Source organism: Somniosus microcephalus, chromosome 29, assembly GCF_052327205.1.
Source record: "Somniosus microcephalus isolate GS21.2 chromosome 29, FLI_Smic_1.0, whole genome shotgun sequence".
NCBI lineage: Eukaryota > Metazoa > Chordata > Chondrichthyes > Squaliformes > Somniosidae > Somniosus > Somniosus microcephalus.
Genome location: NC_141015.1, coordinates 39,680,332 through 39,699,430, shown reverse-complemented (window position 1 = coordinate 39,699,430; position 19,099 = coordinate 39,680,332). Strand labels below are relative to the sequence as shown.

The 19,099-nt window shown below is 47.1% G+C and overlaps 1 protein-coding gene across 1 annotated transcript in view; it reads left to right on the top strand.

The window, feature by feature from the left end:
* The window catches only part of LOC147098679 (cadherin-23-like), a gene marked incomplete at its 5' end in the record, with an annotated part of 367,151 nt that overhangs the window by 86,663 nt on the left and 261,389 nt on the right, over positions 1–19,099 (top strand). The window contains one exon of the mRNA XM_085969993.1: positions 10,217–10,295. Coding sequence (XP_085826119.1) covers positions 10,217–10,295 — 79 coding nt within the window. The remainder of the gene's footprint in view (positions 1–10,216; positions 10,296–19,099) is intronic.

Here is a 19,099-nt window from a genome sequence, read left to right as displayed (position 1 = left end):
GGTAACTCTTCCTCATTACTGCACTGGCGATCTCAGAATGTGATCACAAATTCTGCGACATGACGATTTAAAGAAGTTTACCATTCACTTTACTGGTTTATTAATAAAAAATACTTGGGGTGGGGGGGGGGGAGGCAGGGGGTGTGGGAATTGGGTATCGCCCATTTTGGTGCACTAATATTGGCCGGGCGCAAAGTTTAGCGCCCAGCGCTAATTATCGTCTCCGACTGCAAAATTCGTCTCTATCGCCCCTTGGAGGCGATTTGAGCGCTAAATCAGGCGCTACACACCTCTCTTAAGGCGATAATGTTGGGGAGCGAGGCGCTACCTCAGAACGCTACGGAAGCTCAGACGATGTCCGCTACCATGGAAACCAGATAGACTGGCGCCGTCCAGTTCTTAAAGGGGAGGGGCCGTCTTGCTGGCCAGCCACACCCTGCTCATTGCAGCCTTGAATCTCGGCCTGGAGAGACCGCAAAAGCAATTGTGTTGGAAGCACTAATGGATAGACCCAGGGAAAGAGCTCAGTGCTGAGGACCAAAACTCCTTAGGACAGCGTTAACTCTCTCCAGACGTCTCTTCCCCCTCTCAACCTGTGTGTACCAAAAATTTTGCCGACAAGAAAAAGCAGGAAGCGCCCGCCTTTAAATAGCGCTCCCCCAGCCCCTTCCCGACTTGAAAACGTTCCCCTCTACCTGTCGTTCCTAGCGGCAGGTGCTAAGGCAGGGGACGCGACTCAATTTCCGGTTGCACGCGTGCATGACATCACGATCTGCAGGCGCAGAAGATCGTGGCGGTAGTGTTTAGCACCAGTGCAAAACGACAGGTCAGTTTCGCGAGCGGCGCTAAAATAGCCGCGCTTGGGCGCTAAGTGGCTAACGCCCCATTAGCGCCCCCCCCCCGGAGGTGCTAATGGGAGTTGCTAACCAACCGAATGTTTCCCTCGTGGTGTTGTGCGCCAAGCTCATGATGCACTATCAATTGCTACAAAAGACTGGAAATTGAGAAAGTAATAAACAGGCTTTTATTACCAAAGAACAGAGCATGCCTCTTGTGGTTGCCTGGTATCCAAAAGGGCCGGGGGCTGCCGAGCAGCGACCTTTATACCCAGCCATGAGGGTGGAGCCAGGGGCGGAGTCAGCTGAGGCATGCACAGACAAGTACAACAATATGCAAGAGTGAACAACAGCACTAACAGTGAACAACAGTACTAACAACAGTGGTGAACAACAATACTAACAACAGTGGTTTACCACATTCACCCCTTGTTTAGAATTGAGTCCGGCGGGGTGAAGTGCACTAAAAATTCGTGTACTGAAGTCTATCAGGAGGCCTTGTAAGCCGTCCTGAGCGTCGCAGCAGCGGCGGTGATGGTGCAGCATCCAACGTTGAACCCGGTGTCTCGTTCAGAGGAGGAGTAGCAGGTGGCGGATCCTGGGGCTGCTGCATGCCGTCTACAGGGGTCAGAGCATGGGTAATGGGAGGTAGCGATGGTGGTCTCTCAGAGGCACCCGAAGGTGCGAGGTCTCGTGCGGGGACTGTGTCCTGGGGGTAGGCAGGAGTAGCGGTGGGTGGCGAAGAGGGTGTTTCAGGAGCACCCGCAGGTGCGAGGTCTCGAATGGAGACTGTGTCCTCCCGCCCATCCGGGTACACCACGTAAGCATACTGCGGGTTGGCGTGGAGGAGGCTCCCCCTCTCGACCAGGGGGTCCGCCTTATGGGTCCTCACGTGCTTTCGCAGTAGGACGGGGCCTGGAGAAGTCAGCCATGTTGGTAGCGAAATCCCCGACGTGGACTTCCTGGGGAAGGAGAACATTCTCTCGTGAGGAGTGGCATTGGTGGGTGTACAGAGCAGCGACCGAATGGAATGGAGCGCCGCAGGGAGGACCTCCTGCCAGCGGGAGGTCGGAAGGCCCTTAGATTTTAAGTTTAAAAGGACTGCCTTTCAGACTATCGCATTCTCCCTTTCCACCTGGCCGTTACCCCGGGGGTTGTAGCTGGTGGTCCTGCTTGTAGCAATGCCTCTCGCGAGCAGGTACTGCCGAAGTTCGTCGCTCATAAAAGATGAGCCCCTGTCGCTATGGATATAGCTAGGGAAACCGAACAATGCGAAGAGGTCATTCAGACATTTAATGACCGTGGTACTGGTCATGTCCGAGCAAGGGATGGCAAACGGGAAACGGGAGTACTCATCAATTATATTGAGGAAGTACACATTGCGGTCAGAGGAGGGGAGGGGCCCTTTAAAATCGATGCTCAGCCGCTCGAAGGGGCGCGTGGCTTTGATCAGGCTCGCTCTGTCTGGCCTATAAAAATGCGGCTTGCACTCGGCACAGATCTGGCAGTTCCTGGTCATGGTCCTGACCTCCTCGATGGAGTAGGGCAGGTTACGGGATTTGATAAAATGGAAGAACCTGGTGACCCCCAGGTGGCAGAGGTCATTGTGGAGGGTCTGTAATCTATCAACCTGCGCGTTGGCGCATGTACCACGTGATAGGGCATCTGGGGGCTCATTGAGTTTCCCGGGCCGGTACAAGATATCGTAATTGTAGGTGGAGAGTTCGATTCTCCACCTTAATATCTTGTCATTCTTGATTTTGCCCCGCTGCTTATTATGAAACATAAAAGCTACTGAACGCTGGTCAGTGAGCAGGGTAAATCGTTTTCCGGCCAGGTAATGCCGCCAATGTCGCACGGCTTCCACAATGGCCTGGGCCTCCTTTTCGACAGAGGAGTGTCGAATCTCGGGGCCCTGGAGGGTCCTTGAGAAAAAGGCCACGGGTCTCCCCGCCTGGTTAAGGGTTGCAGCTAGGGCAAAGTCGGATGCGTCGCTCTCCACTTGAAAAGGGAGGGACTCATCCACAGCGTGCATTGTGGCCTTCGCAATATCGCTTTTTATGAGAGTGAAGGCTGCACAGGCCTCTGCTGTCAGGGGGAAGGAGGCGGACTTGATGAGGGGTCGGGCTTTATCCGCATAGTTGGGCACCCACTGAGCATAGTAAGAGAAAAACCCCAGGCATCTCTTCAGTGCTTTCTGGCAGTGGGGGAGGGGGAGCTCCATAAGAGGGCGCATTCTATCGGGGTCTGGGCCGATGACTCCGTTCTCCACTACGCAGCCAAGAATAGCAAGGCGCTTAGTACGAAACATACATTTGTCTTTGTTGTATGTGAGATTCAGCCGCTGGGCCGTCCGGAGGAGGTGGCGGTCCCATGGCCCAAGATTGCGGCGTCCACGGTGCGGGGCGATTAGGGGAGAAAGCGTCCATATTTCTGTGGGCCGCGTCGAGCGAGAGCGCGAGGGACACTGCCTTTGTCAGGTCTATTTCACCCTTCTCCAGCAGCCTCTGCCGGGAGTAGTCGGACCTTAGATCCGCAACGAAAGCGTCTCGTATCAGTCCCTCCGCATGTGCCGCGGCCGATACTTCCTTGCAGTCGCAGCCGCGTCCGAGTACCCGCAGTGCCCGTAGGAAGGCCTCCACCGATTCCCCGGGCTGCTGTCTGCGAGATCTTAAAAGGTGCCTGGCATAGACCGTGTTAACCGGGCGTGCATACTGCCCTTTCAGTAGGTCGATAGCCGCCGCGTAGGTCGTCGCATCGTGGATTAAAGTATAGACTTGGTGGCTCACCTTCGAGGCCAGGATTTTCAGTTTATTTTCATCAAGAGTCACGGTCGAGGCTTCCAGATACGCCTCAAAGCAACGCAGCCATTGTGCGAATTTAGTCGACGAACCCGCTTCTTGGGGGTCTAGGTCCAGGCATGTTGGTCTGAGGGCTCGCAGCAGCGCCTGCTGCTCAGCGTTTTGCGCCATCGGTTGATCAGCATCCGCAGCCAACATTTAACTTTGGTAATAAAATTGATGCACTATCAATTGCTACAAAAGACTGGAAATTGAGAAAGTAATAAACAGGCTTTTATTACCAAAGAACAGAGCATGCCTCTTGTGGTTGCCTGGTATCCAAAAGGGCCGGGGGCTGCCGAGCAGCGACCTTTATACCCAGCCATGAGGGTGGAGCCTGGGGCGGAGTCAGCTGAGGCATGCACAGACAAGTACAACAATATGCAAGAGTGAACAACAGTACTAACAACAGTGGTGAACAACAATACTAACAACAGTGGTTTACCACAGCTCATAAGTGTCAAACCTACTGATCAGTTACAAAGTTGGACCAAGCAAACAGGAATCCTAGAATCTTACAGCACAGAAGGAGGCCATTCGACCCGTCGTGCCTGTGCCGGCTCTTTGAAAGAGCTCTCCAATTAGTCCCATTTCCCCATAACCCTGAATAGTTTTGGTTTTCATGTATTTATTCAATTCCCTTTTGAAAGTTATTTTTTTTTAAAAAGGAGGATTATGAAGGAGGAGAGGGAGTTGGAGGGGCGGAAGGAATTGGCAAGAATGTGGCCTGAGTGGCTGAAGGCATGGCCGCTAATGGTGGGACGAAGAGAGCGAGGGATGCACAAGAGACTGGAGGTATAAGTGTGGAGATTTATGGGGGGGGTGGTGGGTGATGAGTTGTAAAGCTGGAAGAAGTTACAGAGCCAAGGAGGGGATGAAGCCATGTAAGAATTTAAACAGGAATTAGAGTTTTAAAATTGGGGCATTGAGGGGACCAGGTGCCAATGTAGGTCAGTGAGGACAGGCAAGATGGACGAGTTGTGAGTCAATCAGTAATGACCACTCAGAGTTCTTGGACAAGACACAAATAGGCAGCAGCCAGTATGTTTGAGCAATAGAACAGATTTATTAAGCTTGCAGCATAATCAATACTTAACATTAAGCGATAGTGATGAATAGCTCGCAGCCCTTGGTTTCTGGAGCCCTTCGGACACAGGCAACGTCCGGCGCAGGTCTGTTCCTTATCTTTGCAGCAAATCTCTGTGTGAAACTGTTCTTTGAGTATCGAGGTTTTAACCCATTCCTTATCAAAAGTTGGTTTGGCCAGTGTCCATATATGGCCTTTAACAAAATCACCTTTTTTAATTGGTTCAAATACCATCGTCACTCAGGTTAAGGCTAGTAACCTGGCCACTCCTTTTCCAGTACATTTCCATTAACCCTGTTCTGCTGTTGTGTTATGTTTATAGCTTTTCACCCCATTGGAATTTACTTAATCTCTTTCATTTCTAGCTTCAAGCAGTAAAGGCCTTTCTCTACACCAAGGGCCCAGCCCATTTCAGCGCTGTTTCACTAGTCTTGATGTATCCAGACTCTCACTTTAATCTACCAGATAAATACCTTAACTTCCATGATCTCTCTCATCTATTGGAATTTATACTAATTATCCTTTAAATATTGTTGCAATTAGTTTTGTTAAGCAAATTCTAACTTCTAACAGCATTATAATATGTTTTCCTTAGCAATTTAATGATTTCACCTTCACTTGCAGTCTGTGGCTGTTTGTTACCAAAACTTAGTCAAAACTGCTTTTGAACTGTCTGCAGCTACATTTTGAACAAGTCTTAGCTTTCTAATTACCCAGGAGTAATTATGGGTAATATTATTTGGTCAATGGCTACACTTAAAGTTATACATATATGATTCTCATCTACTAAATAGCTTTAAATATCAGCTTTTCGTACAGAGTGTTTCTTGGTGCGGGATATGACACGAGCAGCAATAATCAGGGTGATCTGAAGCTTATGGAGGGTGGACACTGGGAGGCTAGCCAGGACAGCATTGGAGTAATCGAGTCTGGTGGTGGTCAATGCACAGATGAAGGTTTCAGCAGCAAATAGACTGTGGTCGGGGCAGAGATGGATGTATGAAGAAGGTTTGAGGTTGGAAGCTTAATTGGGGTCTAACAGGATGCTGAGGTTGTGAACCGCTTGGAACAGCGGCCAGATAGAGGGACGGAACCAATGACCAGCGTACAGAGTTTGTGGAGGGGGCGGAAGACAGTAGCTTCGGTCTGGAGAAAGTTACAGCTCATCCAAGACTGGTTGTTGGACAAGCAGTCTGACAGCACAGAAGCAATGGAGATGGCGGAGAGGTAGAACTGGGTGTCACTGATGTATGTGTAGGTAATGTTGCCAAGGGGGCAGCATGTAAATGAGGAAGAGGAAAGGGGGAGGGGGATAGATTCTTGGGGAGCTCCAGAGGATTGCCAGAAGAACATCCCAAGAGCAATATTCAAGTCTTAGATGTATTTGGTCTTCATGAAGCGTTAGGACTTGTTGAGGGAGAACCAAACTTCTTAGAGACATGTAATGGAGATCAGTAATTCTATTTGACATCAGAGGAGATAGTGATGGATGTAAATGTGGCCCGAGACCCACTATCAGAGGTGGCCTGGGCCTCATGATTCAGGCACAGGGATTGCTCCATGCTCCCCATGCCCCTCCAAAAGTGGGCACACTCAAACCTCGAGGCCACCATCTTTGTATCACTGTGGGCTTTCAATACAGTGCCTCCTGCCTCTTCCCTGCCACCACTCATTGCACCCTGGAGTGAAGAGCAAACCGAGGTTTTGAGCTCACGAGACACCAGTGCCCACTGCAAGGAGTTGAGCTTGTTTCTGAGTAAGTCAAGACTGTCGGATTTTGCCTTTTCTCAAACTGAGAAGGTGCAAATTCCCCACTCCACCTGAAATGTTCCATTTTGACAAAGAATTGATGAACTCATCATTGTGTGTGACAGGTCAATTGGACTGAGACACAGCCTGGGGCCTCGAGGATGCCAATTGGAGCATCTAGAGCCTTCGCTGGGTCACTGAAAAGGCGATTCATTTGTTTATGCTGAAGGGTTTGTTACTGGGATGAAGAGGGACTTATCCAGAGAGAGCAGCAACGTACTATTTTAAACCCTGCTTTGACTTGCTCTGCCTCCCTGTATTTTGCTCTCGCTTTCAATTGTCGAATCGGCATTTTAAAAGAAAACGCAGTTGCACTTCAATTATAAGTAGAATAAGAGAATAGTAAAAAGCTTAATGTGCCCTTTGACATTTTCAAACAAATTGCCTGCCAGTGCGGATTACTTCTGCTGACATATTTATGCTTCAGTAATTAAAATATGACGCTGCTATTTGACATTTTCCACAAGTGAATACAGGTTGTGTTTTATTTTGTCTTTTTTTTAAAGTAATACTGACTTTCTAGAAAAATAATTAACGCCTTTGGTAGTTATTTTAAAATTAGTCCAGCACATTTCTTGCTCTGTGTTTTGGAACACCTGCGTCGACTGTGAATTAACAGTAAATTAAGAGGAAGATCACGGCAGAGCACGGAATTCCTGTAAGAGGAGAAAGGAAATTAAGTTTCTCGCTCGCATTTCCTGCAAAACCTATGGCGTTTTTCGGGGAGCTTGCTCGATGGCTTTGCACATTGTACTGAGGTTTGGGGCTAATCATGGTGACGTAAGAAAACTACTAGGCACTTGGTCTAAGCATTAAACAAGGCTTTAATCAACTGTTTTACAACATGGAGGTCTAGTTGTGTCCTTCACTAGTTCCTGTTAAGAATGTCCTGCGCAAGCTGGGCCCGTGCCCGAGTATTTATACTCTCCCTGGACAGCGCCACCCGCAGGCCGCTCAGTATTATTTCATAAGTCTTTCTTTCATGAATGACTGACTGATTCATATCACCTCATGTTTGTGTTTTTATGTATTATGTTCTTATTTTAAGAGTGCGGTTATATTGCCACTTCTGTATCAAAGGTGAAGAGGTTTTGTATGCGACGCGACTCGGTTGGTGGGTCCCATTTATTTTTTTTGTTTTATTCATTGATGGGATGTGGGCGTCGCTGGCTAGGCCTGCATTTAGTGCCCATCCCTAATTGCCCTTGAGAAGATGGTGGTGAGCCGCCGCCTTGAACCGCTGCAGTCCATATGGTGTAGGTACACCCACAATGCTGTTAGGAAGGGAGTTCCAGGATTTTGGCCCAGCGACAGTGAAGGAACGGCAATACAGGTCCAAGTCAGGATGCTGTGTGGCTTGGAGGGGAACTTGTAGGTGGTGATGTTCCCATGCGTCTGCTGCCCTTGTCCTTCTAAGTGGTAGAGGTCGCGGGTTTGACATCTGACACCCGAGTGTGGGGAAGCCAAGCAGCGCGAGACCCCGTTCAAGAAACCGTCTCCCACTGGGCTGAGTTTGCCCCTGCTGCGGTATAACTCCAGTCTGGTGAAAAGCCAGAGTTCAAGGATAGATTTACACTCTGCCCAGCGAAATGAGAGCAAATCGCTCTCGAGTTCACCGAGGTTTTGAAGAGCTGATTTTTTCCTCTCGCTCTTCCAAACCCATTCTCGCTGCCTCGTTTGGAAGCCCAATGATGTTCTCATGTCCCGAGATTGCCCAAGGTCGGAGAGAAAAGTTTGGAGTTGCGGGCAGGGATGTGCGGTTTGGGTTCGAAGTTGCCCGCTGATTGGAGGAGAGGCGTGGGGGAGGGTTAGATCCTCAGTTCCAATTGCATTCAGGAGTCCGATTGCAGAACTGACTGTTTACAATCCAGCTGCAGCAGGGGAGTGAAATGGAACTTAGTTCACAGCGCCACTACAGTTGGTGTGTTAGTAAAAGCTCCAGGACAGCCCACCGGACTTCCAGTCGTCACTTTCAAAAGTTTGTCTTGCGCCTTTTTGTTAGGACTTAGCCGGCACCCCGCTCAACTCTTCCAAAACGTGGAAAATTTCGCCGCAGCGGGGAGCAGAGTGCTTTGTGCGCATCGAGCCATAAATTGGAGCCCTCTGCGATCAGTACAGTGTAAATGCAATGATTCCGCACTCCCAGTGGGGTACTGTGCTTCAAGGGAGTAGACTCAAAGATAGGGCTTTAACACGACAGCGCTGATTCTTTGAGTGGGAGCTGCTAGCCCAGGCTGTGTGAATTTACGCTTTTGTGGCTGGTCACACCAGGGTGACCTGCAGTATAACTAGGGTCTGCAAACTATGCTTCACAGCTGGTAGAGACCTGTCATTGATGTATAATTGCAGCCTGAGTAGAAACATAGAAAAATAGGAGCAGGATTCGGCCATTCGGCCCTTCGAGCCTGCTCCGCCATTCAACACTCATGGCTGATCCTCTCTCTCAATACCGTATTCCCGCTCTCTCCCCGTACCCCTTGATGCCTTCTATCTATCTCCTTCGTAAATATATTCAGTGACTTGGCCTCCACAGCCCTTTGGGGGAGAGAATTCGAAAGATTCACCACCCTCTGAGTGAAGAAATTTCTCCTCATCTCAGTCCTAAATGTCCTACCCCGTATCCTGAGGCTGTGACCCCTCATTCTAGACCCCCCCCAGCCAGGGGAAACATCCTCCCTGCATCCAGTCTGTCCAGCCCTGTCAGAATTTTATACATTTCAATGAGATCTCCTCTCATTCTTCTAAATGCTAGTGAATACAGGCCTAGCCGACTCAATCTCTCCTCGTATGACAGTCCTGCCATCCCAGGAGTCAGTCTGGTGAACCTTCGCTGCACTCCCTCTAGGGCAAGTATATCCTTTCTTAAGTAAGGAGACCAAAACTGCACACAGTACTCCAGGTGTGGTCTCAGCAAGGCCCTGTATAACTGAGTATATCAAAATCGAACTAGGTAACTGAAATAATGTGGCTGACATCCCTTCCCCTGCCCTCCCCTTCCTGTTCAGGTCATAGACCATCCTCTGGCTAAGAAAGCAGATAACTTAAGTCTTTCTCTGTGGAGTTGAATCTTGGCAGGTCTTGAGGTTGAGCAGATGGATTGTCCTGTTCATTTTGGCTTTTTCCTACGAGGAAGCACCTGGGCAGCACAAATATGTTGCCTCACTGTGTTGCCTCAAATACCGTCTTTCATAGTTCATCACCAGTGTCAGCCGTGGCTCAGTGGTAGCTCCCTCGCCTCTGAGTTAGAAGGCTGTGGGTTCAAGGAGACTTGAGCACAAAATCTAGGCTGACACTCCAGTGTAGTACTGAGGGAGTGCTGCACTGTCGGAGGTGCGTCTTTCGGATGGGACGTTAAACCAAGGCCCCGTCTGTTCTCTCAGGTGGATGTAAAAGATCCCGTGGTACTATTTCGAAGAAGAGCAGGGGAGTTATCCCCAGTGTCCTGGGGCCAATATTTATTCCTCAACCAACATCACAAAAAGATTATCTGGTCATTATCACGTTGCTGCTTGTGGGAGCTTGCTGTGTGCGAATTGGCTGCCACATTTTCCTAAATTACAACAGTAACTACTTTCTGTCTTTCTCTCCCTCCTCCTCTCTTTCCAAGTAAAGTTTAATATTCTGCGTTTGCAATTATTTTTCAGGGTAAGACGGTACGAGTTATTACAGCGCTAGATCAGGACAGGGGGAGGCCGCGTGGCATTGGTTACACCATTGTTTCAGGTAAGAGAGTTGACCTTGCATTTTCCTTTTTGTGTCATGTGGTGCGTTCCATTATTAAAAAAAACACGATTTTACATTTGTAATGAAACTAATTTGGTAATTTGAAACATAGAAACATAGGAGATAGGAGCAGGAGTAGGCCATTCGGGCCCTCGAGCCTGCTCCGCCATTCAATGAGATCATGGCTGATCATCCAAATTCAGTACCCTGTCCCTGCTTTCTCCCCATATCCCTTGATCCCTTTAGCCTTAAGAAATATATCTAACTCCTTCTTGAATATATTTAATGAATTGGCCTCGACTGCCTTCTGTGGTAGAGAATTCCACAGGTTCACCACTCTCTGGGTGAAGAAATTCTTCCTCACCTCAGTCCTAAATGGCTTACCCCTTATCCTTAGACTGTGACCCCTGGTTCTGGACTCCCCCGCCATCGGGAACATCCTTCCTGCATCTAGTCTGTCTAATCCTGTTAGAATTTTAAAAGTTTCAATGAGATCCCCTCTCATTCTTCTAAACTCTAGCGAATATAAGCCTAATCGACTCAATCTCTCTTCATACGCCATTCCTGCAATCCCAGGTATCAGTCTGGTGAATCTTCGCTGCACTCTCTCCATGGCAAGAACATCCTTCCTCAGATAAGGTGACCAAAACTGTACACAATACTCAAGGTGTGGTCTCACCAAGGCCCTGTAAAAATGCAGCAAGACATCCTTGCTCCTGTACTCGAATCCTCTCGCTATGAAGGCCAACATACCATTTGCCGCCTTAACCGCCTGCTGCAACTGCATGCTTACCTTCAGCGACTGGTGCACAAGGACACCCAGGTCTCATTGCATTTCCCATTTTCCCAATCTATTGCCGTTCAGATAATAACCTGTCTTCCTGTTTTTGCCACCGAAGTGGATAACCTCACATTTATCCACATTATACTACATTTTCCATGCATCTGCCCAATCACCCAATCTGTCCAAATCATACTAGAGTTTCTCTGCATCCTCCTCACAGCACACACGCCCACCCAGCTTTGTGTCGTCTGCAAACTTGGAGTTAATACATCTAGTTCCCTCGTCTAGATCATTAATATATATTGTGAAATAGCTGGGGTCCTAGCACCGATCCCTGCGGTACCCCACCATTCACTGCCTGCCACTCGGAAAAAGACCCGTTTATTTCAACTCTTTGCTTCCTGTCTGCCAACCAGTTCTCTATCCAAGACAGTACCTTACCCCCAGTCCCATGTGCTTTAACTTTGCACGCTAATCTCTTATGCGGGACCTTCTGAAAGCCTTCTGAAAGTCCAAATACACCACATCCACTGGTTCGCTCTTATCTATTCTACCAGTTACATCCTCAAAAAATTCCAGTAGATCAGTCAAGCATGATTTACCTTTTGTAAATCCATGTTGACTTTGTCCGAAGCTGTCACTGTTTTCCAAGTGCTCTGCTATTACATCTTTTATAATGGACTCTAGCATTTTGCCCACTATCGATGTCAGGCTTACCGGTCTATAATTCCCTGTTTTCTCTCTGCCACCTTTTTTAAATAGTGGGGTTACATTAGCTATCCTCCAATCCATGGGAACTGTTCCAGAGTCTATAGAATTTTGGAAGATGACCAGCAATGCATCTACTATTTCTAGGGCCACTTCCTTAAGTACCCTAGGATGTAGATTATCAGGTCCTGGGGATTTATCGGCTTTCAATCCCGTCAATTTCCCTAACACCATTTCCCTACCAATACTGATTTCATTCAATTCCTCCCTCTCATTAGACCCTATGTTCCCCGACATCTCTGGGAGGTTATTTGTGTCCTCCTTTGTGAAGACAGAACCAAAATATGTATTTAATTGGTCTGCCATTTCTTTGTTCCCCATTATAAATTCCCCTGATTCTGACTGCAAGGGACCTATGCTTGACTTCACCAATCTTTTTCTCTTCACATATCTATAGAAGCTTTTACAGTCATTTTTTATGTTCCCTGAAAGCTTACTCTCATAATCTATTTTCCCCCTCTTAATTAATCCCTTTGTCCTCCTTTGCTGAATCCGAAACTGCTCCCAATCCTCTGGTTTGCTGCTTTTTCTGGCCAAATTATATGTCCTCTCCTTGGATCTTATGCTATCCCTAATTTCCCTTGTTAGCCACGGTTGAGTCACCTTTTTTGTTTTATTTTTATGTCAAACAGGGATGAACAAATTCTGTAGTTCATCCATGCGATCTTTAAATGTTTGCCATTGCCTATCCACCGTCAACCCTTTAAGTAATGTTCCCCAATCCATCCTAGCCAACTCGCGCCTCATACCATCATAGTTTCCTTTATTTAAATTCAGGACCCTAGTCTCTGAGTCAACTACTTCACTCTCCATCTTAATGAAGAATTCTATCATATTACGATCGCTCCTCCTCAAGGGACCTCACACAGCAAGATTGCTAATTAATCCTTTCTCATTAATACCTGGTCTAAGATGGCCTGATCTCTAGTTGGTTCCTCAACATATTGATCCAGGAAACCATCCCGTATACACTCTAGGAATTCCTCCTCCACAGTATTGTTACAAATTTGGTTAGCCCAATCTATATGTAGGTTAAAGTCACCCGTGATAACTGCTGTGCCCTTATTGCACGCATCTCTAATTTCCCGTTTAATGCCATCCCCAACATTACTGTTTGGGGGTCTGTATACAACTCCCACTAACGTTTTCTGCCCCTTGGTATTTCTCAGCTCTGCCCATACAGATTCCACATCATCAGAGCTAATATCCTTCCTTACTATTGTGTTAATCTCCTCTTTAACTAGCAATGCTACCCCACCTCTTTTTCCTTTTTTCCTGTCCTTCCTGAATATTGAATACCCCTGGATGTTGAATTCCCAGTCTTGGTCACCCTGGAGCCATGTCTCCGTAATTCCAATTATATCATATCTGTTTACATTTAATTCACCCACCTTATTACAAATGCTCCTCGCATTAAGACACAAAGCCTTCAGGCTTGGTTTTTTAACAATCTTAGTCCTTTTAGAATTATTATTTACTGTGGCCCTGTTTGATTTACACCCTGGATTTCTCTGCCTTCCACTTTAGTAAGGAGTGAGTAATCGACCTTGCTGTGTAATATCATCATTATAGATGAGAACATCTTGTAAATGGTGCATGTCGCTATTTCTAAGTGGAGGTGCCTTATAAAACATTAATAAAGTCTGATAGTTGTGACAGGAAGCCAGTGTTTTTTTAATTGTCTGCCTCTGTGCGGTTTTCAAATTGTGCAGCATGATGTTAGCACGCAAGGAAATTCCTTTGTTCATTATTTGATCAGGAATATAAAGCTGCTGTAGAAAATAGGGGACAAAGGAATTTCATACAAACCTGTTGAGCATTCGTGCAATAATATTACGCAGTGTAATTTCAAAGTTCTTAGCTGAAACCAGTGCTGAGTGTCAAACAGTTACTCTTTTGCTGTATGTGATGAGGACCGCTTCCGTGAATGGTATGTTGGACACTTGAATAATCAGGCTTGATTCCGAAGGGGAAGAGGAGAGATCGAGCCAAGGATTTTAATGATCAAAGACTGAGTTATAGTTCAGACGAGTGGTGTGTTATCAGAGTGCCACTGTGACGGAAGTGGGATCTTTTCGTTGGTAGCTGATGGATTTCCTGCCTCTAATGTACTTCTGGGTTTAAAGCACAACTGGGTTCAACACCACCCTCAAAGTGGCTTCTGTAACTGCATGCTGTGAAAATGGTTTCTGCAGTCTTTGGCTGACACAGTGGTGTCAATACTTCAATGAGTTGGGGGTGGGGCGGGACTCGCAGCAGACAGTCTATTTGAAAAGCGTCTCTGTAAACTACAGCAGAGTCTCCCGATAGCAGCAGGATAATTTCTCCAGCAGAATGCAGTGAGTGGAGGACAGTCACACAATACAAATGATGCGCGTAAAACCAATCGCAGTCACTTACAGCAGCGCGGTCTCCAGGCGTGATTGGCGGAGTGGTGGGGTGGGGCGGCGTGGAAATTACCCAATCATCTCCATGATTCGAAGAACGGCTGTAATTGGCGGGGATTGGGTGGCTATTCCCGCCCGAGAAATCTTCAGTCTGTCATCTGTTTTGAAAGACTAAAAGGAAGCCATTCAAAAGGAACTCAACTGATTAGTTTGTTAACCTTTTGATGACTAGTTCAAAAGCTGCTGTTATTCTAATTGGCTAAACAACTGATTGTTACTTATCTCTGTGGATGGCAATCTGTGAATAAGCCTATATAGTAGTTTGATCCCTTCGGAAAGTGACTGATATTAATCATCATCTGAAAGACTGAGGCACACAGTGGAATTCCTCCATGTAATACAAAACGCAACAAATTAATTTATCGTTAGCCCAGGGCGCATTAACCCAGATTACTTTATTCACAAGGTCTCACTTCAGTTCATAAGAAATGCGGGCTTGCCCGAGGGAGCTGAATCTTATGTCGGGCACGAATCATCGCAGTAGCGCGACAAGAACCCACTTGCCTTCCATATGGTTTCTGCAGTATTGTGACGGATTGGCGCTTGCATAGGCTTTGGGCCGGAGACAGATTATAGACACTCGTCAATCTAAACCGTTGTGTGTGAATCTTACCTTGCAGCCGATATTCCCTTTAAACTGGGCGGCCGCGCTGCGCTCTGAAGGTCCCGCGCACCTGGCTTTTAAATAGAAAAGCCGCACATGCCCGTTACCTTGAATGGGCCGCGCGACCACAAATTAAATTATAGAGAACATTGCTTCCAGCTATTTAATAAAATTATAACGCTTAAAATAAGTAGATCTTGAGAGAGGTGCAGGTCAGAACCTGAATATCCTCTCTCTTTTTGTTTATTCCTAGCTTTGTAGCCTTCAAATCTTGTTTGGTGTATTTTTCAATATTGATAATTTCTTGTAAGACAAAGCTTATCGTTAAGAGCCCTAATTATAAATTACATACAGGAAACTTCCTGGTATCCGGCACGGACGGGACCGACGTGGTGCCGGTTCATCGAAAATTCCGGATAACCGAACGCTATAGTAAAAGATACGGAGCTGAGAGCGCCGTATAAAGCAACAAACCCTGTTGCACAATCGGCACAAGTTGCAAGCGTCTCTGTAGCTAAGCAACAGCTGCAGCCACACCTTTGCACAGCAACAAATGGAGTAAAAAAAGTAATAAAAGTTACCTGAACCGACTCCTGAATTTTGCCGGTTAACCGACATTTCCGGTTATTTAGGGGCCGGTTAATCAAAAGTTTCCTGTATTGTATTTTCACAAGTTCACGTAATCTACGGTGGAAGAACAAAATGTCCATTGTACTTTGAAATATTTTCTTAAAAGGTTAGTGATGTAAAAAGACTACTAAGCACTTGGTTTGAGTATAAAACAAGGCTTTAATCAACTGTTTCACAACCATGAGATTCTAGTTACATCACTAGTTCCTGGTTACAGAAACATCCTGAGCAAGCTGGGCCCACGCCCGAGTATTTATACTCCTTGGACGGCGCCACCAGCTGGCCGCCCAGTGTTATTTCATGAGTCATGATAAGATTCATGACAGTTAGTGATGTGTTCCCCAAGGCTTGAATAAAGATTGCACCTTTTTACCTAATGCTTTCTGCTTTTTAAAAAAAAATCTAAACTCTGCCCACTGAACGCCCCATAGGTTTTTAAAGAACTTGAGGCTTCAGGGATCTCCCGAGTGTAAAGAGCATTTGCAGAATATTCTGCTTCTTGTCCCATAATAAACAGATTTCTTTAAATAACGGTGTTATTTCTTTATCTGTCTGCATCATCTCTCCTCTGCACAACAGCATAACCTCTGATGTGTAGCGTGCACATCTGCTGATATAAATGAGCAGCTGTGAGGCGGTGCACGTGGTGAGCTGGCTGTTGATGACGACAAATTGTGACAAGGGAAAATGTTACAGTAGGTTTGATGCTTGCAGGAGTGCTATATGCAAGACTTTGAACATATTATAGATATATAAATGCCTTTCCCCTAAAGCATGTCCATCACACTCCAGGCATCACATAAGAACACAAGAACCAGGAGCAGGAGTAGCCCATTTGGCCCCTCGAGCCTGCTCCGGCATTCAATAAGATCATGGCTGATCTTCTACCTCAACTCCACTTTCCCGCCCGATCCCCATCTTTCTTGATTCTCTTGGTGTCGAAAAATATGTCGATCTCAGTCTTGAATATACTCAACGACTGAGCCTCCACGGTCTCCAGGGCAGCACGGTGGCATAGTGGTTAGCACTGTTGCCTCACAGCGCCAGGGACCCGGGTTCAAATCCGGCCTCGGGTGACTGTGCAAACTCCACACAGACATTCTCCCCGTGTTTGCGTGGGTTTCCTCCGGGTGCTCCGGTTTCCTCCCACAGTCCAAAGATGTGCGGGTTAGATTGATTGGCCATGATAAAAATTGGCCCTTAGTGTTAGGGGGGATTAAATACGCGGGGTTACGGGGATAGGGCTTGTGTGGGATGGCTGTCGGTGTAGGGACCGGGCGCTAGGGTTTGGATGATCAGCCGTGATCTCGTTGAATGGCGGAGCAGGCTCGAAGGGCCGAATGGCCTACTCCTGCTCCTATCTTCTTTGTTTCTATGTCTTCTGTGATCCTACAGTACTGGTAAAAATGCTAAACGCCATGCAGTAAAAGCACCATTCAGATATCGTAAATCAGTGACTTGATTATCAGCAACAGCCACTGTTTCATAGCTTATAGTCCAGAGGAGGGGATTAGCATGGACTGTCAATGCCGTGGGATCTTTTATATCCATCTGAGAAAGCAGACAGGACCTCGGTTTAACGTCTTATCCGAAAGATGGCACCTCCGACAGTGCAACACTCCCTCAGCACTGCCTAGCTTTATGTGCTCAAATCCCTGGAGTGGGACTTGAACCCACAACCTTCTGACGCGGAGGCGAGTGTGCTACCTGTAGTGTCCGTGTGTAGATAAAGACACTGAAGACAGGAGTTGGTTCATAGGTATTTACTAAGCAAGTCTGGGGGGGGGGGTTTCTAAAGGATATACACAATACACAGGCTTATATAGCCCAAGTGGCAATTACCGGCATTACGCACACCTGGGGGTCTTAAAGGCACATACACCATAATTGCTCTTAAAGGCACATACACCACAATTCCTCCCCTTCTAGCTAACTAGTACATCATATTTTAAGTAATTATTAATTACATGTTATATGCAAAATAATATACATTGCTGTATTAATTAATTATAAGTTAGTCTCTCAGGAGGCTTCCTGACTCGGTCCGGATAACGCCTCGGGGGTGTAGTAGTTTCTGGTGGTGTAGTAGGTTCTTCTGGCAAGGCTGATTCGGCTTGAAGGCCAGTGTCGGGTTCATCGGGCTCCAGTATCACCGGATCGGAGGTAGATATGGGTATCTCTACTTCATCGTTAGATGTATAGAGTGGTGGTGTAGGTTGTCCCTTTTCGGATGACTTGATGATTTGGTCAGCATGGCGCCTTATTATGCTGTCTCCGATGTCCACGGTATACATCAGTGGTCCTAATCGTGTGCAGATAGTTCCAGGCTGCCATTTCTCGGTACGGTAGTCCCGGGCCAAAACCAGTTGGCCTATCTGGAAGGCCCTAGTTGGCCTTTCATTCATGCCCTGAAACTGCCGGTTCTCCACATCCCTTCGGATGTTGGGCTTGACCAAATCCAGCCGGCATCTTAGGTTTCTATTGTAGAACATCATGGCGGGAGTTTGGTTAGTAACCATATGCGTTGCATTCCTATATGCAAATAAAAAGTTATCCACCTTGTGCTGAAGTTTTATGTCTTCATTACCCATGGCCTTGATGGCCTTCTTGAAGGTCTGGACAAACCTTTCAGCCAATCCATTGGTGGCGGGATGGTATGGGGCGGACGTGTAGTGCTTTACCCCATTGTTCTTTAAGAACTTTCTGAATTCTTCGGACATAAATTGCGGTCCATTATCAGAACATATCTGCTCCGGCAGCCCATTCCTGGCAAATATGGTCCTTAATACTGTGATGGTTTTTTCCGTGGTGGTGGAGGACATCTTTATTACCTCCAGCCACTTGGAGTGTGCATCAACTGCGATTAAGAACATTGAGTCCATAAATGGACCAGCAAAGTCGATGTGCACCCTTTGCCAGGGAGATGAGGGCCACTCCCATGGATGTAGAGGGGCCTGTGGCGGAGCATTTTGGACCTTCTGGCATCCCAGGCAACTCTTGGTCATGTCTTCGATGTCTCCATCGATACCTGGCCACCATACAAACGCCCTAGCTAGGTTCTTTATTTTCACTCCACCCAGATGCCCCTCGTGAAGCTCCTTTAGCACTTTATCCTGGAGTTTGGGTGGAATCACCACTCTGGATCCACACATCAAGGTTCCTCGGCACACTGACAGCTGTTCTCTTCTTTGCGAGAATGCTGGCAACAGTGGTTCGCCATGTGCTGGCCATCCCTTCACTGTTAAATCGTAGACCCGTGAGAGAGTAGGGTCATTTCTTGTCTCCCTTTCAATGGCAGAATTTGTCACCGGTAGACATTCCACTATGGTAGAGTGGAATATCTCTACTGGGTCTACTGTAGGTGCCTCTTCTATCGTTGGCAACGGTAGGCGTGATAAACCGTCAGCATTCCCATGCCGTTTTGACCCTTTGTATTCAATGTTGTATTGGTGTGCCCCTAGAAAAAGGGACCACCTCTGTAGTCTTTGTGCCGTCATAATGGGGACACCTTTTTTAGGGTTGAATATGGAGATGAGGGGTTGATGGTCAGTCAGCAAGGTAAATTTTTGTC